This window comes from Pogona vitticeps, chromosome 1, assembly GCF_051106095.1.
Source record: "Pogona vitticeps strain Pit_001003342236 chromosome 1, PviZW2.1, whole genome shotgun sequence".
Lineage (NCBI taxonomy): Eukaryota > Metazoa > Chordata > Lepidosauria > Squamata > Agamidae > Pogona > Pogona vitticeps.
Window position 1 is genome coordinate 61,627,817 of NC_135783.1, and position 24,912 is coordinate 61,652,728.

The window sequence follows — 24,912 nt, forward strand, 5'->3', positions numbered from 1 at the left end:
TTAACAAAGTGTCAATTTGGGTGAACTGCTGCCAGAATCCTCTAGTCAGCATGGGTGACTAGAGCATGGGTGACTGGGTGGCGTGTGTCTGTGTGTCTAGAAACTGACATCGAAAAAAAATTACTTTTTCCAAGCTCTCATTCTGAGAATACCTGGCTGCAGAACCAAACGTTGGGATGTGTATCCTATTGCGTATTCCAAAAGAAACAGCCTGTGTGACCTTGGGCAAGCTGGATAGTCCCAGGGCACCCCCAGAATAAGGGAATGGCAAACCACTTCTGAGTAACTTCTACCTAGAAAACCCTGAAAAGAGTCACCATAAATCAGAAATTTACTTGATGGCTTATTATTATTTATTTATTATTTATTTATTTATTTCATTTATATCCCGCCTATCTGATCAACGGACCACTCTAGGCGGCTTACAACAAGGATAAAACAATAGCTAATACAACTTATATAAAAACATATTCAAGAGTTAGATCGAACGCAAGGAGGGAAAAAACAGAGGAATCAGAAATTGGCTGGGGGGGGGAAGGCCTGCCAGAACAGCAATGTTTTTAGTTGTTTTTTGAAAATACCCAGCGAGGGGGCGGCGCGAATGTCAGGGGGAAGGTTATTCCAGAGGCAAGGAGCCACCGCCGAGAAGGCCCGATTTCTTGTCTTTTCCTTCCGGGCCTCCCTCGGCGTTAGGCTCCTCAGCCTCACCTCCTGACTGGCGCAAGTGATACGGGTAGATCTTGGTGGCAGAAGGCGTTCCACCAAATATCGAGGCCCTAAACCGTTTAGGGCTTTGTATGTAAGCATCAACACTTTGAAGTCGATGCGGAATCGGATGGGCAGCCAGTGCAAAGCGGTCAGGGTGGGTGAGATGTGTTGGAATTTCTTCACCCCACTAAGGAGTCTGGCCGCCGCGTTCTGCACCATCTGAAGTTTCCGCAGCAACCTCAAAGGCAGCCCCACATAGAGCGCATTACAGTAGTCTAATCTTGAGATTACGAGCGCATGCACCAAAGTGGTGAGCGCCCCAACATCAAGATAGGGCCGCAGCTGGGCTACCCGCCTGAGGTGGTAAAAGGCGGTTCGGACCACCGACGTCACCTGGGATTCCATAGTGAGCGCCGGGTCAAGATGGATCCCCAAGCTGCGGACCCCATCCTTGGCAGGGAGGGTCACCCCCCCAAAGGAGAGGGAGTTTCCCAAGCCCCCGACTGTGGGGGCGCCCACCCTTAGTACCTCCGTCTTGTCTGGGTTCAGCCTCAGCCCGTTCTCCTGCATCCATTGCAGTACGGTCCCCAGGCAGCGCTGAAGGGACAAAACGGCATCACCTGCGGTCGGTGGAAAGGAGATGTAGAGCTGGGTATCATCAGCGTACTGATGACACCGGGCTCCACACCCCCTGATGTCCCCACCCAGCGGCCTCATATAGATGTTAAACAGCATTGGGGAGATGATCGACCCCTGTGGGACCCCACAGTTGAGATTCCATGGGGCCGATACACTCTCCCCAAGCTGCACTCTCTGGGGGCGGTCCTCCAAGAAGGAGCGGAGCCAGGCCAATGCAAGGCCCCCTATACCCAGCTCGGAGAGCCTCCCCAGGAGGATACCATGGTCGATGGTATCAAAGGCCGCTGAGATGTCAAGGAGGACCAGCAGGGACACTTTGCCCCGGTCAGCCTCCCTCAATAGGTCATCACACAGGGCGACCAATGCCGTTTCTGTTGTTGTTGTTGTTGTTATTATTATTATTATTATTATTATTATTATTATTATTATTATTATTATTATTATTATTATTATTATCATCATCATCATCATCATCATCATCATCATCATCATCTACTCCTACTACTAGTCCTACTCCTACTACTACATCCAGTTCCAGACATATGGGCAAAGGATCCCAACATTCATAAAGAGATGTTCATCTTGTCCAGATCTATCACGACTGTTCACATGACTGTCCCACAGAGAGATATAATTGTTTTGTTCTCTGACACTGAACTGCTGGATTTGTTAGCTTAACTGTCTGTCACTCTCAAAAGTAGAAAAACTGGTTTAAGGTTAAGTCTTCTTGCTCTGCCTTTTGACTCTGCATTTGTGCTAAGTGAATAATGGAGACCTTGCAAGGAGGAATCAAATTGCTAAACAAATGCCACTTTTTTTTCCTTTTTATAGTTGCTGGACAGCCAAACAAATAATAAGAATAAAGAATGGCAGATAACATGCTTTGAGTCCAGCTCATCTCTGCTTTTAGAAAAAGAAATTGTTTTGGTTTTGTAAAATATGTGGCAGGAGCTTTTGTTAAATTAGGTCCTCTTGTTCTTACATGAAGGCACAACAAACCTAACAGAGAATACATCCTGCTGATAGCGATTACCCATAATGGATGAACGGAGCCTTCAGAAGCAACATAAACCTGACCAGCCCTATCATTTGACACAATGGGGAGCTCTCTCAGGTGGCAGAGGCTAGGGAGGAATAGCACCACGTTGGAGAAAAAGACACTGTGCCATGTAGTTTGTATCACACAGCCTAAGCCAGATTGATGCCCCCTGATGGAGGTCGCAGGTCCCATCACTGGTGTTAAAGAAAGATTTAACAGCCACTCCAGTCAGATATTGTGCATGGAATGGGATGGTCATCCATGTCTTGCTCCCACTCAGGCAATAAAATATCTTGGCATTATTTTGGTTGTGATGATTTGAAGGAAAGTGGGAATTGTAGTCACTGTCAGGTTCTCTGAAAGTTAATATTAAATGGAGACTCTCAGGTTCTGCGAAAGTTGATATTAAAGGCAATGAAATGTGTTAGGCTGTGAGACTGTTTTCCAGATCTACTGCCTGGTACAGAGGGAGCCCAAGATAAGCACAAGGACACAGAGAGAGGCCTGAGAAGACCAAACATGCACACCGGCTAATTGGAAGCAAGATAATGCCCCTGGGACTTATGAGAATTTTGGGTGGAGAGTTGTGTTAAGCCTCTTTGAAATTAATTGGTTAATTGCTGAGAAGTGTCAAGAAGAAGGAGGTCTTTGTAGAAAAGATAATATATCCTTTCCCACAAACTGAGAAAGGATATATTATCCCAGCATTTGAACATAAATCTACAGGTAAATGCGTCATACAAATCTAGGCCATATTTTGTCCGTTTAGAAATTTATTTATTTATTTATTTATTTGAGAGGTGTTTCTTTTTTTTTCTTGCAAAATGTAAGTCCTTACCCTAGTCTTACAGGTATTAATTGAGAACTGTACTTTTGAGATACTGGATGTCATTTCGCCTGCAGCCTTGTCAAATAGCAAGTAGTAAACATATGCATAGTAGCAAGACCATAGGTTTTGTTGGAATGACTTGTACCTAGATAGGATTTTCATTAGTTCCCAGTGTGATGGCTTTTTCTCTCTTCAACATTTAATATCCAGCTCTTCAGCATTTGATATCAATCCCCCACGGGTTTTCTGCTTTTCATTCTGCTCCTCAGACATTTTCACACATTGTAGCTTTTTGGCAGCATGTTCTGTCGGCAGTTCTCTGCATATCTATCATTTGAGCTGTCTTTCTATATAAGTGAACAAAATCTTTTCCTAATCTTCATTTCATTGTTCCTACTTTTTTTTTTTTTACTTTAGACCACAGCATGCAATTTAGAATGCACACTAGAACGCAGACTAAATCAGGTCCATCAATAGGCATATTTATTGGCCAAAATGCTATTGCCAGTTTACATTTATGTAAAGAAAATCAGGTAAATCTTGGTGGCAAATTGCCTTACTAAGTATCAGTACATATGATGACATACATAGCTCATTGAGACAATTAATTTCTCTGACGGCAGAGCAAGCTACTAAATCACCAGTAAGTTAGTTACCAAGATAGAAACCTCAGCAGTCCAAACTACTTGGAGGGCCACTATGTGGCTGAAGGAAGGGTGCTCTAGGCTTTGTGTCCACAGCAAACAAAGGCTAAAATCCTATTGCACAGTTAAGCAAATGGTATAAATTTTAGAGTGAATTGCCATAAGTTAAGAAATCTCCATAGACTTTTATCCATTGTATGCCAAGTTATGGAACTCAATATGCCACACATATCATCTGCACAGATAACTTCCCTTGAACATGTATAACAAAAACAAAACAAAAACAGAAGTATTCTGGCATCTTGAAGACTAAGGATGGAATCCTACTGGCCTTTCATGCACATACAAGAGAAATCACAGAAGCCAGCACAACTACTTGTGCCCAAGGGACAAAGTGCTAGGCATATGTCAGGCACGCAACCAATGCAATATCAGCGCTACTGCTTCTGCAATTCCTCATGTGTGCATTTAAAAACCAAGTCACTATTCTGCAATAATAACTTTACTTCAGTGTAAGCTTTTGTCGATTACAATCTGCTCCCACAAAAGTTCACACTAAGGAATGTTGGCAAGTCTTTTGGTCCGAGTGCCAAGTCCGTGTCCTTGACACCAAGTCCCAAGTCTGAAGTCCCAAGACCCTAATAAAAACAGCTTTTTTTCCTCACAAAAAAAAAGTGAGGGAATGGGTACGCTCCGAGTAGGGAGTTGTGTCTGAATCATCTAAGAAAAAACACGGAGCCGATTCAAGCCACTGGTGCAGCTTAAGTCCGACTTGACAGTGAGTCCTGTGACTTGCGTCCCCATTTCTGTTCACACTGGGAAAAAAATCTTTCAGTCTTCAAGATGCCACAATACGTTCATTTTGTTTTCCCTTTGTTATGCATGATGAGAGACTAATAGTAGTAAGCATCCTTCAGTCTCAAGAGACCATGGTAACGTGCTCTGAATAGAGGACTTGGAACAGTGTCTAGTGTGGCTGAAAAGGCCAATTCAAGAGTGACAATCCCTTCTACACTGAAGACAAATACAATCTGTCCCCTGTCCAGCTCCCTGATTTTGCTGGTTTCAGGACTGCCTCTTTGCCTCGGCCTGCTGGACAAGTGTCTCTTCAAATTGGGAAAGGTCATGCTGCACCGCCTGCCTCCAGGCTGAGTGCTCAGATGTCAACATTTTCCATCTGTTGAGGTCCATTCCTAAGGCCTTCAGATCCCACTTGCAGATATCCTTATATTGCAGCAGGGGTCTCCCTCTGAGGCACTTTCCCTGCACTAATTCTCCAAACAGGAGATCTTTTGGAATCTGACCGTCAGCCACTCTCACAACATGCCCAAGCCAACATAGACATTGCTGTTTCAGTAATGTATACATGCTGAAAATTCCAGCTCATTCTAGGACTACTCTATTTGGAACTGCCAGGTGATGCCAAAAATGTGTTGGAGGCAATGCACAAGGAATATGTTCAGCTTCCTCCCCTATATATATATATATGTAGGAGAGGGAGGGAGAGAGAGAGAGAGAGAGAGAGAGAGAGAGAGAGAGACTATGTGTGAAGCAAACACTCAGTGGACATGGTTTTTAAATAGAGATAGCAAATGATAGGAATAACTTGCCAACCAGGGAAATCATTTTTGGAGTAATCTTTGATTATACACTGTTTGTTACAGTGTAACTCCTCCATCTTGTATCTTTATGCCACATAACACATCCATCAAAACACATATGGAAAGGAAAAACTGGTTAAAAGGCAATAGGTTTACTCTAAACAATGCTATTCACACCACACCACATTTGCTCCAAGCCCTCCTTGGTTACTTGCAGCCAGCTGCAACTTCCGAACATTCCTCCAGGGAAGCACATGATAAATGAAAGACCAAGTTCCATGCATAATGAAGGACAAGGAACACACGTCCTATATGCTTGCTCAGTGTTTCCACTGCCATTCAGAATATTTTAAAGGATAAAAGGGCCCAAATGTGCACTGTACTTAAACGGAGCCAAGTTATTTTATGGCACACCAGGAAAGAATCCTTTCCACTCGTTCATTATTTTTACTTCTCTTTAATCCATTCTAGAAAGAAAACCTCCTTTTAAAGTAAAACCCTTTTATGCTCTCTACTCTGTTTGGTCAGCAGTGCACTGCAGAGCAAGCAAAGATGGCACTGGCGAGCTCCCAACAGACAGGGCCAGCTCTCTGCATTAATCAAGTTATCTCCTCTTTTCCTGGCAGACGCGTCTAGAGACTGTGCAACTGCAGAACATGCGGGCTTGATTAGCATCTCTCTCTGGCAGAGGTGATTTTTTTGCATGTGCAGCCCAGTAACAATCTCTCAGCAAAGGGGGATTTTTTTTTTCCTCGTTATCATCAAAGAGAGCCAGGGTGGGGTAGTATGTAAGATGACGGGCGGGGGCAGGATCACTCAGTTTCTCAGCATAACCTGCCTCACAGGGCTGTTGTCAAGATAGTGTGAGAGAAACAAAAGAACATAAACAGTTCCGAATTCCTCAGAATAAATGCAGGTATAAACACACACATCGATCAATACATTTTCTGTTCAAAGAGAGTTGCACAGGAGAACTCCCTAGTGGATTGAGCCCAAAATTTATCTTTGTATAACCACAGGTCCAAAGCCTATTCCAGTGGAGGCTGAACATGCACTGGAGTCTTCCCAGGCCTTCAGTTAAATACTGTAGGATGGGGATTACCCAAGATCCAGGTTTAAAGTGAAATAAAAAGCAAGTATGGCATCTCCTTTCCAACTGGGGCAGATGCCATCACTTCCACTGAAAAGAACGAAAATGTTTTTATGTCCACCTGAAAACAAGATGGCTGGCAACCCAATTTTCCCTGCCCTACTCTGAACACCACTTTGAGACCAAAGGTGACAAAGACACTTAAAGACTAAAAACAGTAGATTTGCTATAATGCATGAAAGAAAAGGGGGCACATGGCATTTACCAGAGACGCTGCTATGAGGATTCCATTCCACTGACAAATGACAGCTCAACAGAGGGACTTAGCAGAGGTTGTCCCTATGTGCTCACCTCCCTCAGATATCTGTGGGAAAGGGATCACAATACTGTACTCGAGGCTACATTTCCACATCATGGCAAAGTTACTTTGGGTATGACAACTCCCAGGCTTCATACCATGTATAATGCTGGGTAAAGGATTCTGGATGTTATAGCCCCCAAAATTAACTATTTTGAGACCAGGATATTTCCCTTTAAGAAACTGATCCTCCCTAGTACAGAAGGGATTTCACACATAAATTCACCACTGCTTCAAAGTCAGGACCCAAAACTATCACAGCAAACATATGACCTCTCTCTGAAGTATCAAGTTATGTCTGGGAGCGCCCACAAATTAAAGAAACAAAACTGATTAATCACCTAGCCTTCAACCGATTGACTTATTAATTAGTTATCCTGTATATACAAGGATAGAGTACAGAGGCAGTTCAAAGAGCAGGACAGAGGAGTGGTTCACCTCAGAATTTCAGGGTGAACCACCCCTGATAGGGTTGTGATGCTGACACAACATTGTAGTAGCCACTGTCCAACACAGCTGGAACCGCAGGAGTATCCTTCCCATGTCTTTCAAAAATACTTGATACACACAGACACACACACACACACACACAAAGTGCTATTGGCCTTTTTTAGAATCAGCTGATTTATGCCAGCATGAGCTGCCTAATCAAAGTTAATAACTTACCCATGGTGTATCAGACAAATGGTTCATATTAATTAAATAGTCCACCTATTGCCAGGACGCTTATTTTGGCAACAACTCTGGAAATACTGTACCATTACCTGTGTTAATAATGCTACTGCCACCTTGAAAGTTCATTACCTGTGACTGCAACTTATTTCAAAGTAATAACTGTATTATTAACACTGGAATTAAACTTCCCAAGTAGGTTGACTATATAAACATCTGCAGTATTCCTGTTACACCCCCTGTGTCTTATAAAAATGCTCTGTAATCCACAAAAACTGACACCAAAAGGAACATATTTATCTTGAAAGTGCCACAATACCTTTGTTTTTATTTTTATTTTTTCGTTTTGCTTTTGTTATATATACTGAAACAGTGTAACACAACTACCTCTTTAAAAATTGATGGGGGAGGGATACAACTTGAAGGTACTATGAAACGAAACTTCCACAATCAGAAACATACTCAAGTTAAGCAAGCCTCAGCAATAAAAACCATACTCTTGCCCGAGTTGCACCTTCCCTGAGTTCAACAGGCTTCTCCAGTGATTAATCAACTGAAACTTTAGATTAATCCACTTAGTCAATGAAAGCTCACAGAGTAAAGAACAACAGTGTATAGTAAATCCTACCTTCCCCAGAGCTCCCAATGAAGTGATTATGACTCTGCTAATCCCTTCTCTACCCAGATTCCCTGAGTAACATCAGCCACAATCACTGCATTGCTAAGATCTTAAGCACTGGATCTCTTTGCTATCCTGAAGGCTTTGTATTCACGCACAAACACTTTAGAGGCTGAACCGATTGAATGGATTATCCATAAGGGAAAGAGTTCTCATTCAGATTCATCCTGGATTCAACTAGAGAAGCATCTACAAAAACATTTAAATGACCCACGGTTGTATAAGGGGATGTATACATATTGGCAGAAGGGGAGAATATATGTCATTTATAGCTCTTGTCAGATACAGCAGGAGTTGCACTTAATTATTGCACATCCCAGCTTAGTACTTCAATGATCTAGCTCTAGGCAAAGGACCAGAAAGAACTAGCAAAAGAAAACAGAATTCAGAAAAGTTACTTTTTTTTCAGTCACAGCTCCCAGATTCTTAAGATAACACAAGTTGAGAGATTCTGAAGACGCAGACATTATAGAACTGCACACGTGTTAGCGTTGGAGAGGTGTGACTCAGGATGCATTGCACATCAGAAAATTCCTAGGGTTGCATTGGGTTTAGCATTCAGCTAAAAGCACACTGTTTTGGCCAGGAACCATATTTTTTAAAGACATGCTGGGGCTTGTTTCTTTCAACATAATTGTGAATGCAATTTATTTTGAATCAGTTTCACTGATTAGCCTTCTGCTTTTAAACAGTTATTTGTCCCAAACACAACATGTCCTCTTAGCCAATTACAAACGATTTTACTAATGAGCCTTTGGTGAGGCATTAAACTATTGGAAAACCCATGTAGTTAACATCTGTTAATGATGCCTCTGGTCGCGTTTGGTAAATTCAAAGATTTGTAGATGTCTGGGAGGCAGGACAAGCCCTTACACAACCTATGCGGAGTTCTCCTTAGCAAACTTATTTTTTCTTAGCTGGTAGTTTTCACTCACAGTTCCCAGTCACCCAAGGCAAATGTGCTGGTGAGCTTGCAATGTCTTGACTCCTTTTCAATCCTTTGTTTAAAAAAATCAAACTGGTTATCATACACTCCTTATTACAAGAAGTCCAGTTTTATTGATAAGTTGCATATTCTTGTTAGATCAACCATTTCACATCAGAGTTTTAAGAAATCCTGGGTGTATGCCATCCTTCCCCAAAAGTTTTCTTTTTTACTTTACCATTCAGATCTAGAAATACACCCTTTGTTACCTCTACTGTGTGAAACAGGGTGCCCTTTCCTGGGGGCCAGGGAGGGGAACATGTCCAACATTTTCTGCCATGAAGCTTAATATAAATAATTCCTTTAGCTTCTGAGCAATCTGCTTCTTCCTTGATAATGTCCCACAGCTTTGCAGCTAGGGCACCTACTGTTCTCCTGGCTGGTTTCCTGTTTCTGATGTTTTGGAAGGAATTATTATATGTTTGAAGGACTTTCAAATTCTGTTTCCTCTTCCCTTATCATCTGCTCACACTTGTTTTTCAACAACCTCACAGAATCAGGCAGCTGGAAGCAGCCTTGGCAACAATCTCCAAGTGGTCTGGGGGTCATTTCCTACCCCCACCATCAGCTTCATCAGTCTCCTCAAATGAAACCACTTACAGATTCTTTAAAAAAATTCTCTTATATTGCTTAAGTAAGATGGAGAGGGCCCAGCATGTACTTTAGAGAAGAAACACAGGTTACTCACTGTAAGTATAGTTCTTCAAGTGGTAATCCATGTAGTCACACAAGGATGTGAGATGGGTTTGTACATCGGCATGAACACCATCTCAGAAAGTTCTAGATCTTTCAAAAGCGAAAGTCATTTTGCCTCTACCGCACCAGTGCGGCCCCCCTCTCCTCAGTCCTAATTGTCTGCCACCAGACAAAAAGAGAAAGTTTGGCAAGATAAGAGGGGAGGCAGGCTCTGTGTGTGAATACATGAATCACCACTTGAAGAACTATAGTTATGGTGAGTAACTTATATTTCTCTGTCATAGTGTCCATGTATGCACACAAATGGGTGTCTAGAAAGCTGAAAAATATGGAGGTGGACACAGACATGGTGTGAGAAACAGAGCTGTTGTGTGGACCGCACTATGTTGTCTGCCCTCGGGTGTGGGAGGAATGCAAGTTGCACCTAGAAGTGTGCCAATGAAGTGAAAAGTTTGGGATGGTAGTTTGTATGTTGACTTGCCACCTGAGACTCAAGAGGAGGCATAGAGTAAATGTGATGTTGCCTTCTGGAATCTATCGATATGACAGAAGCTAGTTATCTAGGGGAAGACTACCACACCTTGAGTTCTGAAAAAAGATGCCACTGGTGCCATACATTTTGTGAAAACCCTTGGGGCAGGCGATAGCCTGAAGGTAAGTGCCCTGAAGGGATAGGCATGCTGACCAACCTGGAAACTGAGAAAGTGATGATGCTGTGGTTGAATGGAAATGCGAAAGTATGCGTCCCATAGGTCTAAGGAGGCAAACTAATGTTCCTGGCAGACCAGGGGGAGGATGGACCGAAGTGTTACCATCTAGAAATATGTTGGTTTGATGTACCTGTTGAGGACGTGGAGGTCTAATACTGCATACAGCCCACCATCCTTTTTGGGTACTGTAAAGTAGGGGGGAACTGCCTGTGGGAGATGATGGTGGGGTACCTTTAATATGGCACCCTTTCAAAGTGGAGTATAGATCTCGTCTTGAATGGTGGAGGAAGGTGGGGTGCACCAAATATGACCAGTGAGGGGGGAGGAGGGAGAATTCTACTGCATATTCCTGGTCTATGATGTTTAGGACCCAGGCATTTGAGGTGATGGTTTGCCATGTGATGATGAAAGGTGCCAGGCGGCTGTCTGTGGCTTGGTCTGAGGGAAGTCAGAACTGCTGCTTGGGTTTCCTGTCCACCTTCTTCAGGAAGGCCGGTGGTTTATACTTTGCAGAGGGTGCACTGAAAAGGAAATGATGCTGCGATCATTGGTCAAGAAGTATTTGAGCAGTCAGCAGGTGATTTGATCCTAGTGTAAAGAAGAGTGCACTTCCATGAGGGGTAGAATTGCTGAGGAGGTGGGCGATAGGTACTGAGGACCATCTTTTTTGCATCAGTTTTCTTTTTGTGAAGGTCTTGCATGAAATTGTCTGTTTTATTATTGAAAAGGCCTTCCCTGTCAAAGGGGGAGTCCTCAATGTGGGATTTGGAGTCTTCCAGGAGACCTGCAGAGAGCAGCTAGGTGGGTCGACACAGGGTGATGCTGGCAGCCATGCAGTCAGCTAGGTGGCGAGTACCATAGAGTGGATCTGCTGTTCAGCAAGAATGTGGGCTTCGTGTTGGAAGGAGACAGCCAGTGGTTTCTGGTCAGGTGGTAAGGAAGCAATGACAGCTTAAAACTCCTCCCAAATAAACTGGTGACATGTGCCCATCATGGCTTGATAGTTTTCATCATGCATATGGAGAGCTGCAGATGAGAAAACCTTTTGGGTAAGGAGATCAAGCTTACAACCTTCTCTGTTGGTAGGGGTGTCCTAAGGAGAACTCTTGTACCTTTGCTGAGCTGTCTGAACAACGATAGAGTTTGAAGTAGGGTTTTTAAAGAGGAATTTTGCTTTCTCTTGCTGGACCCTGTAAAAGTTCTCACTCTGCTAAGATGTGGGTGGAACTGATGAGGATTTTTGTCAAGAGGTCAGTTAGTGTTTCCAGCATTACCATCTCTATAGGTATATTGGTATTTTTCTGAACGCGGGCAGAGATGGAACAGGCTTTAAGATTGGAATTTCACTATTCAGGTCATTATAAGACCATTCAGGTCATTAAAAGAAGAGAGATCCTCTGAGGACAACAGCGGGGCGGAATTCTGAATGTCGGGCTCGGGTGAGGAGTTGGAGGCTGCCTGAGAACAGTCTTGATTGTCCAGTTCTGGATCAAAAGCAGAGTCATGGAATGTTTTTTTTTTTCCCCCTGCAGGGCCAGAGGAGTTGCAAGAAGGTGATGGGAGTCAAGAGGCAACTGCAAGGTAAGTGCAAGGGTTGGGAGATGGAAGCAACCTGGAGAGCCCAGGTAGAAGCGCTGAGCTGCGTTGATCTTTTTTTTTTTTCCCCTTTTTTATATATTTATTTAGGAAGAGGGATAAAGGGTACAAAAAGAAAGAGGGGATAGAGAAGGAAAAATGGTTTTGGGGGATAGGAGAGCATAAAGTATAACATCATCCAATCAATTCATATTACTAATACATATCAACTTTTTGCTTTTTCACAGTTTGATTACCCTCCTGCTTTTATCTTATCATTTAATTTTAATTTTATTCTATGTTATTCCAACATTGTCTGGTAGCTGCTGCCATTTATACAATACATCCCATCGTTCAGTTTCTTTTTGAATTGAACAGTCTTTCAGCCCATCTGACAGAATATCCATTTTTTTCACTTCCCATAATTTCACCATAAGATTGTCTGGTTTCAGTATCTCTGCCTCCTTAAGATTTTTGTCATAGTGCTTTTTAATTTTGGAAGCTGCATGGGTCACTGGATAACTCTCTACTGCATTCATATTACCTGGTGTCATGTCTAATACAGACGATTCTAAAGTTTGTACAACTTCATTTAAGTTTTGTTTGGCATCTACTGTCCCCTCTTTCGTCCCTTTCATCAAATCTTCTATTTTGCTAAGACCTGCATTCACTCGTTGGAACCCTGTTAATATTAGCCTTTGTATATTAATCTGCCATTCCTTTTCTATTTCTTGCACCACTATTCCAGAACTTTGGGATTGAACAGACCAAGTCTCCATTTGTTCTTTTGAATTTTTGGGGTCCATCTCAGGCTTTGGGGTTTGTATAAATACCACAATAATCACCCCCTAGAAATCCTTCCACAGTTTCCACAATTTTATCAACAATTCAAACCCCTCATCATAATCCTCCCCTTAGATCTCCCTCCAATCTTTATCCAAATATTGTAATATAAAAATCAACTTTTAGCCCAGCAAATACAATATCAAATAGAACCGTGACGCAGTTATTTCTTCTTCTCCTGGGTTCAGCAAGCTTCTGTTATTAGACACACATGGTCTGCAGTCCGACAAACAAAACAACAATCATAGAGTCTCAAACTGTCCAGTAGATTGTCCTTGGAGCTCGTCTTGTGATCTTCATTAACCCCTTAATGCTCCTTAGTCCAGTCGGCCACGTCAGCTCCTTCTCCCGAAAACCACCAGATTCTATTATTTATAGTTCCCAAAGTCCAGAGAAGGCAAAGAGTAACGTATCCCAGCCACACTGCATCCACCGAAGTCTCTTAAATCCAGTCAGACGGTGTTGCTGTCTGGGATTCTTCTCCAGAAACATAAGATTTATTTTTCCATCTCAGACTCTCGGCTTTAGAATCAGCCTGGTGTTTTAAGAGTTCACTTGGAGAAGCTTAGTTTCGCTTTTGAGTCAGACTGATAAGATAAACCCGCCGCTGCATTTATTCTTTCAGCCAAATATTTTCATTCTTATTTCAGCTTAATGAGGCTGTTTCATAAATCAGAGGCTTCGGCTTACTTACTTGTTTTATATTATTAGTTTATATTGATTGCTCTCCTCTCCCCCGGTAAAGGGTTCCTCGCGGCTCAGTGCCAAAAAATGGCGCCCGCTCCAGTCCGTGCACGGTGATTTCTTCAGAAGAAAAAAAGTCCGGGTCTGCCTCCCTTTCTTCTCCTTCTGCTGCTCACCATCTGCTTCAGAGAGACTTCTTCTAGACTCTCCTTTGATCCCCATTTCAAAAGGGGGATCCCGGGCCGGAGGGTTCCAGTTTTTTCCAGAGAGCTCTTCTCTGGAGTTGCTGGCAGCACCGCAACAAAGCCCCGCCTCCCAGCTGCGTTGATCTTGAATGGTGGTGCTGTTGTTGAGTAGGACAGAGGGCCATAAACCAGTGGGAGGGGCGGGACTCATCCCTCAATGTACTGCAGTGAGCAGTACAAAATCAAGTTCCCTGGTGTGACTTGGAATCATTGCCTGTGTCATGGTATTGGGAGAATCTGTCTGCGGAATCCAGGATACACTGGTCTCATGATCATGGGTGAATGGGGGTATGAGACTGGGATCTACTTCAGTCTTGAAAACAATGGTGAGGCTTGTGGACAGATGATGAAAGCCATCCCATGCAGTTGTACATAAAACGTGGAGGACAGAAAAGGGGGACATAGTATTGATCCTCATTATATCAGGATCCGACGGATGGGGACCATGGATAGCGAGGTTGATATTGACATTGTGTGGTATTGCAGGATCTCGATCTCCTGTCTTCTCTTGCGTGGTGCCTCAGAGGGGCATGAGGCAGAGAGTGTAGAGGGCTGGTAGAGGCAGACCTCAGTATTGGTTGTTGGTCATCTTCAATTGCAAGAGGTGAGGAGTGTCCTGAGGAAAACTCTTAGGGGATGGTTGCCAAGGAGAAATGGGAATGAACAGAAAGGCTCACATTCTCCTTCTGATACTGAAACCATCTGTTGGTTGTCGGTAACATAGGTGGAATGTGGTTCCTGGACAGGCACTTGCAAATCCAAGGGAATGGAAGGAACCATGATATTGGGTTGCCACTTCTTCTTTTTCCACTTTCCAGCCTTGATATCATGGGTACCGGTTCTTTTCTTACTACTTGGATCTGATTTCGTTGTCAATTTCAATAGAGGCTTGGAAACAGAGGGAACCTCAGGTTCCAAGGCTGAGAATTTTTCCCAAGTTTCCAGTTGATTTATCTGCTCAATCGCCAAGGGATGAGAAGTTCGAGCTGTGCTAGGAAAGGGACCGCTGCCCTGAGGGGCTGCTCCCAAAGGAGGGAGCACAAACAGGACTGACAATTCTTAAGAGTAAGGGCTGTAAAGCTTTTGCAAATCTTACAGGATTTATCAAATGGGTTTATCCTAGACAAAATAGGCAGATATGGTGGCCAACAGATTGAGGGATCTTTTTGCCACAAGTGGAACAATTTTTCGTCAAAGCAGAGGAGGCCGTAAGCCATCAAGAAAGGTGGCAGCCATAGCTGTGAAGACGGAGGGGAAGGGTAAAGTAAAAGAGGGGCCTCTTCTTAGAAAATAAAGAAACTTGTTCATTCTAGGGAAAAAGAAGAAAGAGGCAAGGGGAAAAAGGAGGTCTTATTTAAAAAATGCAGGCAAGTAGAGACGAGGCTTCAGAGGAGTTCTTCACGTGTCATAGCAGCGACTGTAGAACGGCAGACAGGAAAATGGTCCAGAGGATTATTACAATGGCCCAGAGGATCATTGGCTGGCCTCTTCTCTCTTTGGAAGATCTCTATAATTCCCGCTGTCTTAAGAAAGCCCAAGATCTTCTCAAAGATCCATCACTCCCTCTTTCAATTGTTACCATCTGGTAGGCAGTATAGGATAATTAAAACAAAGACAAATAGGTTTAAACCAGAGCAGCAGCTCTATTGAATTCCACTGTATAGTGCAATCACAATGTGTTGTGCCACGGGAAATTGAATGTGAAGGATGTGGATATGAATGAGAGGGATGTGTTTTATGTGCAATGTGCTATATTTTCATGTTATGGATGCCATGTTCTTGTGTGTTTTATCATGTGTATTGGAGATGGCATTTAATTTCGTTGTACAGAAAAGGTACAATGACAATAAAGTAAATTCAATTCAATTCAGTTCAATTCATTTTTCACAGTAGTATGTAGCAAAAAAAAAAAAAACCCCACTTCCTTGCTCTTTCCACCTACTGGTTCCTGCTTTAAGAACATTAGTCCTCCTTTCCTATACCCCCATGTTTGCAGTGCTCCCACTTTTTCAAAGCACCAATATGAGTTTGGGTAGAAGGGGGTCTGCGGCTGCATCCTCACACTGACGAGTGTGCCCATGCTCACAGCCTTTCTCCTCACTCCTTCACCTTCACCTTCAGAAATTCTCTCTGCATACCCTCCAGCCCTGTACACAGAAACTACTTGGCGTCTCCCCACCCCAACTGTGCCAATCATCTGGGACAAGTGTGACACATGATTTCAACAGGGAATCTGATTTGCAGGGATGTTTCTCCCCACATGCCCTTTAGATCATGCACCCAACAACCTGCCAAACTGTGGGAAGTATAATTATGCTGGAAAGATAGAACGCTAGGATGCAAAATGATCGCCAACAGATTTGCAATAGCAAGGCTGGCAGGCTGTGTAAGGTAGGAGAAGAAATCACTGATTGGGCTGGCAGACCACAGCAAGCTGCGGAGACAGTATCTCTGCAGGCCACATGTCGCCCACCCTGGTGCAGATCACACATACATACTTTAAAAGGGAAGACTCATTGGTGATTTTGCCACTGAGGCTAATCAGTGAGTATTTCCTTGGACTTATATTTACCTTTGCCTTACCCACAGGAAGGACAATTCTCCCAAAGGAGTAAGGCTGAAGAACCAGCCGTAAAAGAGTACTGTAGAGGGCAGATGTATTCAAATTACAGAAAAAGCTCTGGGGACAGGAAAAGTTACTTTTTTGGAAAAATAACTCCTAATCAATTTTATTTAAAGCATTTTTCTCCAGGCAGATAATGACTAATGCTATTCTCAGAGAGAGAATGGTTCCATGACTAACAGTTTCAAAGGAAACAAGTTTGTCTTTTTGCTGTGAACTCCATGACCATTTGCCAAAACTGTTTTGACCTTCTGTTTTTTCAGATTTTACTTTATTGTCTATTTTTATGGTTTAGAATCACTGTTGTTCATTACAAGGTAGTCTCCAGATTTGGTGGAATGAAAGAAAATACAGAGGCTTGAGAACAACATTTTGGGTTTCGGCCACTTCCCCAGTTAAAACAACTGAAGGAAAAAAGAAAAAATTCTCCTCGAGCCACACTATTTCTCTGTTCTTCTTAAGATGACCCATAGTTTTGATCCATGAGCGAATACACTCCACTGCCTTCGAAAGGCTGGAAGTTAATGGCTGGATCTGTTTGGTTGTGGCATCTAGATTGTGAAGTTGCTCCCCAGTTTTTGGCACTACAGTCAAAGACAAAAAATGTTTTGATTTTGCAACATTCTTGGTTTGTCTGTATTTTGACTCCTCTAGAGCTGTTATTTCCTGCCTAAGCTAGTTCTAAAGCTTTCTGCTAACTTCACTGCTTTAGCTTATTTTAATTTTAAAAATAAAATTGTCTTGGAGAGGATGGCGTCGGGGCTACAAAGCCAGGTTAAAAATCAGTATTCATTTTGGGCTTGACCTTTGTAATCAGTGATCCTCTTTACGTTTTCCAGTGTGTTGGGCTCTCTACCCATATATAGTATAAACCAGGAATGGTCAAAGGGACAGCTTCCCATGACCACTGGACTCCAAATCCCACCAGCCCAACCAGTACAGCCAATGGTGGGGAATGCAGTCCAACTCTATCTAAAGAGGTGTATTTTACTAAATACCCTGCCCAAGATTCCTTTTACTGTTTCTGCTACACATTGTTCTTATCCAGACATACTGTAATGATAACCACATCCCACTCATTTTTGATATTCCATTAATATTCTAAATGGGAAGAAGCAGCCGTGTGATCCACACATAGCAACAAAATCCTGGGCTGAATTAACACCTTTATTGAGTCACTAAAAATTTGCAAACAAGGCAAACGTTTGAGTTCTCGAGAATCCTATTTCAGGCACAGATAGTGCCCAAAGGTCAGGACAGATGTTGGTACTCCATTTATATACAGTAAATATGCCATCTTTAATTATGCTGATATTTTCTTTCAGAACTGTGCACCTTAAAATTCCTGCCCTGATTTTTAGCTTCGAGCAATCACATACAAAGAACGACGCTCACTCTCAAATAACCTTTTCATGTACAATTTCCCATGAAAGTCTGATGTCTTTAAACACTGATTTTAAAAAAAGCAACAACAATCAAAGCCAACATCTACCACGACCCCTACTCTGAAGATCTGAAACAGTTACACCCTCATCCATAAGGGGGAAACCACAGATGCATGAACTTCAGTCTTGTATCTTCTTTGGTTTATTTGAACCTGAAGATTAGCAATCTGAGCCAGGTAAAAGAGACAGTAGCTGCAGAAAGGACAGCTATGTTAGTTTGTGAAAGCATTATAGGTAAAAGCAAAACAGAAATAAAAAGGAAAAAAAACACAAAAAATGTGATGGCACCTTAAAAAAAGGTAGGGTTCCTCCAAACAGACTATAAAACACAGGAAATCTTTTTAGTACTGATGCTAAAAGTCACAGTCCATTTCTGTTCACCCAGGGTTTCTCCATAGTACAAGCATAATTTAGATAGAGAAAAGTGTTGCTCCTGCCAGTGTTAAGCTCTTGAAGATCTACTGCAAATCACTCAAGGATCTACCACTAGATCCTGCCCGCCCACGGGATAAATTGTTCTGAACAGGAAGCTCCCCAGCTTCTGTGGACTTTCTCCTAATATTCTTTTTCTTAGCCTCTGTCACTCAGCCTGGAAATGAGATTACAGATCTAAGACTAGTTAAACGTAAAACGGATGACAATAAACTCTTTTCATTTGATTCTGTCATGCATACCAATATTTTGTAAAAGATCTCAGTTAGCTCATTTCCAGAACAGAGAGCTAATGATCTGCTTAATCTTAATTGGACTATGTTGGGTTTAGTAAATTTGCTTAGTTAGATACGGAGGTCATTTGGGGGATTTAACCCTTTGTGGTGATTTGCTGTTTCCATAAAACTATGTTAAACAAGTCAAACTTTGTTTACGGTTACATCTTCTTTAAGCTAGGGCACTAAGTACACCCGCTTGGAAGTGAATGGCCAGAATTTTGTTCAGTATTTGCTCACTTGGGGAGTACCACTGTGAAAGCTGCTGCAGTAACCTGACAATGTGCCAGTTGCACAGAAAGAGGCACAGAACCAGCAAATCATCAGATTGCTACAGCAGCTCCTGTAGTGAGAATTCTATGCACGTAAATATTGGATAGGATATTGGGCAATGAACTTTCAATCAAATATGCTTAGCACCAGACAGCAGCCTTTAATGTTCAGCAAGGACACAAGCTACAGGTTAAAGTGTGCATAAACCAAATCTCTCTCTGTGTGTGCGTTCTGCTCCAGGACAGGAAATCACAGCACAAGCGGAGCTGTGTAAGTGCCTTTAGAGCAGGAGCTAGAATTCTATGGAGCTTGGAAAGTCCACTTGGAAAGAGAAGTGGGGGCCAACTTTGGCCCTCAAGATGGACTACACCTCCCATGAGATTTATCCAAGTGTTGAAGGGCTATGGGAAATGCAGTCTAAAAATGCCTGTAGGGATGCAGTCTCTCTCTCTCTCTCTCTCTCTCTCTCACACACACACACACACACACACACATACACACAAACACACATACACACAGGTTTCTACAGATTGATTTTTCAAGCTTGATGGAACTGTGCAGCTCCAAGTATATTGGCCATTGCCTTAGGACAATGGGTCCCAACCTAGGGTAACCTTGGGTAACCCAGATGTCCTTGGACTGCAATTCCCAGAAGCCTATAACACCAAGGTGATGGCCACGGTTTCTGGGAGTTGCAGTCCAAGAATATTTGGTCTGCAAGTGGTTCCCAAGGTAGGGAACTACTGCCTTAGGAGAAAGCAAATTGTGCACCCTGAGGACTTCCTTTAGATAAGACACTGATTCAGTATGTGCATGCACTGCATTCTTAAGAGGAAAAGACAGACTGTTGATTGGAACACAAGGTTGCCTCAACCCACATTTAACAAATTACCTTGTCATTGTTTTTGCAGCTGGGAGATTACACTGCTTTATTTGAATGGCTGATGTCTCAAGCACATAGCATTGGAGGATTTGCATGCCTGTAGGGATAATCCATCCCCTTGCCTGTGACCTGGCCCTGAGCTTTTCTGACTATGTCAAAGGACCTTCCCAACTGGAGGGAGCTGCTAACCAGGCAAGCTCCCTTTATACATTCTGTGTAATATCTTTTGCCATCTTATGTAGCTGGGAAGCTGAGGCAAGGCCACAGCAATTCTTACCAGTCATGTGAGAAGAGGAAAAGGTTACACCCGGGTTAGAAAAATGATGGCCCTCTGAACAGAGAGGGCCTCCCGAACTGCAATTCCTGTCACACACAAATAGTGGACCATGACGGGAGTAGTAGTTCATCAATATCCTGAGGTCCATGTGATCCCCAGTCTTGGCTTTCTGGGTCCAAAATGAAATCCTGGCTAAGCTTCAGGTCATTTGCTTCAGGGATTTTCCCGAGTTTGGTCAAAAACACTCAGCCCTAACCCAAAACTATGTTGCAAACCAAAAGTAACCACATAATTCCTTAGAGCAGTGGTGGCGAACCTTTTTGGGCCTGTGTGCCCAAACTGGGGGTGGGTGGGGGAACCCACCCGGGTGCATGCTGAGGCAGTGGAACCAGAAGTTGCAGCGGAAGGGGGAATCCCGAACACGAAGGCGCCTCGAGACCCCACTCCGGATCCACCGCCAGCTGCTCTGGATCCTGACCCACCGCCTGTCGAAGCACCAGCACTGTGGCTGCATCTGCCTCCTGAGGTTTGGCTGCACCGGGGGGGGGGGAAGAGGTGTAACGATCCAGTGACTTATGGCTCATGTGCCTGCAGAAAGGGCTCTGCATGCCAACTGTGGCACACATGCTATAGGTTCGCCATTGCTGCCTTAGAGTAATGGCTGAATGCTCAGAAAACAGAGGATATTCTCATCACACTACAGTTTTGAAAAATACAAAATGCATTCCAAAGTGAACTGTGTGATGTATCCCTTATGACTGGCGCTCATGTATTTATACAGCATTTGCCTACTATTGTCCGTATCAGTCAGTCCATCTCTTCTGGTGGAGCACTTGTGACTGCACCCAGCAAAGCTGAATTAAGAAAATAATAAGAGACTACAGTAAAACCTCACCACCTAAAGCCACTACTTTCTGCAGTTCTGTATGCATAAAACCTGATCCTGCACATTTTTAAACAGCACATATTTGTTCGCACATGTTGTCAAATGAAGGCTTTTTGACCAGTTTCAGATTGCCAAGCTACTATCCCATCTGAGATATGCAGTCTCTATCATCCACCAGGGGTCTGCTAGCACATTGCTTCTATGGTTGTTAGGTAACAGCCCACATGGAAATCAAGCAGAACCTGTGGTTCGTGCAAAACTGCAAGATGCCAGGGACTTTGCATCATGTGCTTTACTGTTTGGTACTATTCACTTGCATCCGCCCAGGCAGCATTCAGAAGTCATCATCCAGCTGAATATATGTACTATCTCATGGGGGTAGAGCTGGCTCTATCATTAGACAAATTGAGGCAAACACTTCGGGTTGCAGATATAGGGTGTCAAAAGGACTGCAGTGATCAATTACTTCATTTATTATTTCTGTATTTTTAAGTCTGAAGGCCTAAAGAGTGTTTGAGGAATTTTCTACCTACTCTGCCAAATGGAAAGTTATTTATCATAGAATTAATTGACGAGATGGGGAGAGGTGTTTGTGCTAAAATAACCGGCTGGTTTGGGGCACTACACACCTCATTATGGGGGGAGGGCAAAATAACTTTATACCTTGAATAATGACGCTGGTGGGGTCCAATTTGCTACTCTGCCAGCAAAACATATTGATCCGACCCACCTAGCCAAGCCCTTGCTCCCAGTGACTAAGCTCTGAAGATTCCCAAATTGGTGTGTGAATATTTGACTCAAATGAAATTAAAGGAAACTGAAGCTCTGCCCTTTCCTGGAAGGAGGCAAGGACCCAATAGCCATCTCCCCCAACTCTACCGCTTCCCCTCTGCAGCCCATGTCTCATCCTGGAAGGTACCCTCTCCTCAGTGATTCAACAAACAGAAAGAAGTGGTGTCTGCCATTGAGAGCAGTCCCTGAATGAAGCCAGGAATGGGGTCAAATTTTCAGGGCTGGGCTGCCACACTAGCTCTGGTAATCCGAGGTCTCTTGCAGACACCCAAGAGGCTCCTGCTGCTGGATGTGTCCTGCTGCCCTGTTCCAGAGGAGAATATCCCTTTGCCTTAGCTTAGTGAGGCTGCTGAATGCCCCAACCAGCAAAACCTGGCAGGGATGATTAACTCCAGAGGTGCTCTTACAAGTAGGGTGCTTTTTGCTCCTCCTTTTTCTTTTTCTTTTAAGAATGAACACCCCACACTCCCTCTGATTCTGAAGAAATCAAATCCACAACATAGCTAGGCAGGGGCTTCAGATTTAGGACCTGTCACCTAGCAAAACCTAACCTAGATCTGAAAAGCAAGTGTTCTGACTTTCCAACAAGATGGGGGGGGTGAGGAAGGGGAGGGCATGAGGTGGTATGGATTCGTCTCCCCGCTCCCCAATTTATTAGGTTTGCCTCCAAACCTGGCCACTAGCCATGGCCCTGGCCAGATGCCTTGCTTTCTTCTTTCCTTCTCCTGCTCCAACTCATACAGCGGAGGACTCTCCCCTGTATAAAGGGAGGGCGTCTCTCTCCCACCCCCACATAAAGTCAGACGTTCAGTCGTCGTCCGTCCCCCACTTTCCCTATAAACACACACAGACACCGCCCGCCCCCCTCTGCTTTCCCAGACAGAACAGTACCCAAAAGGGCACTCTTTCCGCCTCCGAAGGCAACCGGAGGTCCGACTCGGGAGCGGGAAGTCTGTGGGAAGCGGGGCTTCCTATTCCCTCGGGAACTCGGGGCTTTCCCCCCCCCCTCCGTCCCGCGCCCTCCAAGTCGGCCGGGAGCTGCTGCTTCTGCTCCTTCCCCTCCCGGCTCTGCTGGGCGCAGGAGTTTGGGGCGCCCTCGACCAAAGCCTGAAGTACGAGAGAAACCGGGGGGGGGAGGGGGTCCGACAGGACTCCCGCGCTGCTCCTTCAGCACCACTAAAAAAAAACAAAAAAAAAAACTCGTCACCCCCACCCACCCCTGACACCCTCGCGGGCGGGGGGGCGGAGGTCTTCCTGGCCGTCCACTGAGGGACCCCCCCCCCGACACCTCCAGTCACCTGGGCTCACCCCGCCCGCCAAGACGCCCGCCCGCGCACGTCAGCCCGAGCCCAGTTACCGCTGCTATCCTTGAAGGACGGGGTCGGCGTGTCTCGCAGGCTCCGGCTCCAGCCCCGCTTGCCTTCCTCCTCCTCCTCCTCCTCCTCTTCCAGCTGCCGCCGCCGCTGTTGCTCCCCGAGACCGGGGCAGCTCGCCCTTGAGCCGCCGCCCGGCATGTCTTCTTCTCCTTCTCCTCCTCCTCCTCCTTCCTCCTCCTCCTGCTGCTGCTGCCGTGCCGTCGCCGCCGCCTTAGAGCCGCCGCGTCCCCCAGTCCTGCTCCGGCAGTGGCGTCCTCCTGCCTCCGGGGCTCGGCGCTGCCGTTCTTCGCCGCCGCCGACGCCGCCGTCCTCTTCCTCCTCCTCGTCCTCCTTCTCCTCCACCGCCGCCTCGTCCTCCGAAGCCGAGCGCGACTCCTCGGTGGTGCTGTAAAAGGGGTTGCCGCTGCTGTCCTGGCCCGACTCCCCGAAGACGTCGTCGGAAATCTGCAGGCTCTCGTAGCGGCAGCGGGCCGCCTCCAGCAGCGAGAGCGCCTTCAGCCGCTGCCCCTCGCCGCCCACGCCGCCGCCAACGCCAACGCCGCCGCCCTCGGCCATCATCTCGGCCGGCGGCGGCGGCGGCGGCGCCAGCAGCAGCCCGCGCTCGGCCGGATCCTCCGGCCTCAGGCAGCAGCCCAGCAGCAGGAGCGGCTCGGGGACCGAGGGAGGCAGGCAAGCTCCCCCGCTGCCGCTCCCGCTTTCGCCGCCTCCACCTCCGCCGCCGCCGCCGCCTCGGAGCCCAGCCTCTTGCTCGCCCCGGCACCACCCGCCCCTGTGTGTATGCAGAGCCATGGGGGGAAGCAGCCAGCTCAACATCGCTCCCGCTGCCTCATCATCCAGCCAATTATAGCGGCGGCCCGAAAAGGAGAGGTGGGGTTTTATCCGCGCTCGCGCGGCGCCCTGAGCCCGCCCCCCTCGCGCGCCGCGGGTCTCCGCCCCTTAAAATCGCAGGAGCCCCGTTGGCCGAGGAAAAGGCGAGAGGCGCCGGCGCCGTCAGGGCGCCGCTGCCGGAGCGGGGAGGGAGGGAGGGAAGCCGGGAGCGCGCCCGGTGGGCAACGCCTACGGCTCCGGACGCGCCCCGAAAGTCCCAACTTCCACGACTCTCCTGGCGGGAGGTCTCTGGCAGAAACGAACCCCTCCCCCTCGCGCGCGCATCTCAAAGCCTGGGCTGGCCTGGGCACGTGGATAATTGGGCTGCTGTCCACAGAAACTCATGCCTCACACACAGAGACTGAAAGAAGCACTATCACACATCAAATACATACATACATACATACATACATACATACATACATACATACATACATACATACATACATACATACATACATACATACATAAAATGCCCAGCAGAAGGCTTGCGTAACTGCCGGCCTGATCCTCTCGTGAGACGTGCGCTGGCTGAGGCAGTGCCCACTTTCTCTAACCACTGGCTGTGGTTTCCACTCTGCCAAACACAGAGGTTCTCCATGTTTCCTACATTCTACCAACCACTAGATAACAGTCACCATAACCAAAGAATCAGGTCCCCCTTTTTCCAAACGTGTTTCTTTACCATCGTTATATTTCCCATGTGTGGTGAGTGTTAAGGATAATTCAAGTAAAAAAAAAATCACGGACATTGTTGGAAGCAAACATAAACGAAAGGACTCATTC

General features: G+C 45.3%; 1 protein-coding gene across 1 annotated transcript in view; it reads right to left on the minus strand.

Annotated features, from left to right (window-relative positions):
• The window catches only part of PGBD5 (piggyBac transposable element derived 5), a 102,510-nt gene extending 78,403 nt beyond the window's left edge, over window positions 1-24,107 (minus strand). The window contains exon 1 of the mRNA XM_078383160.1: window positions 23,241-24,107. Coding sequence (XP_078239286.1) covers window positions 23,241-24,072 — 832 coding nt within the window. The 5' untranslated portion in view covers window positions 24,073-24,107. The remainder of the gene's footprint in view (window positions 1-23,240) is intronic.
• Window positions 24,108-24,912: the final 805 nt, after the last annotated feature.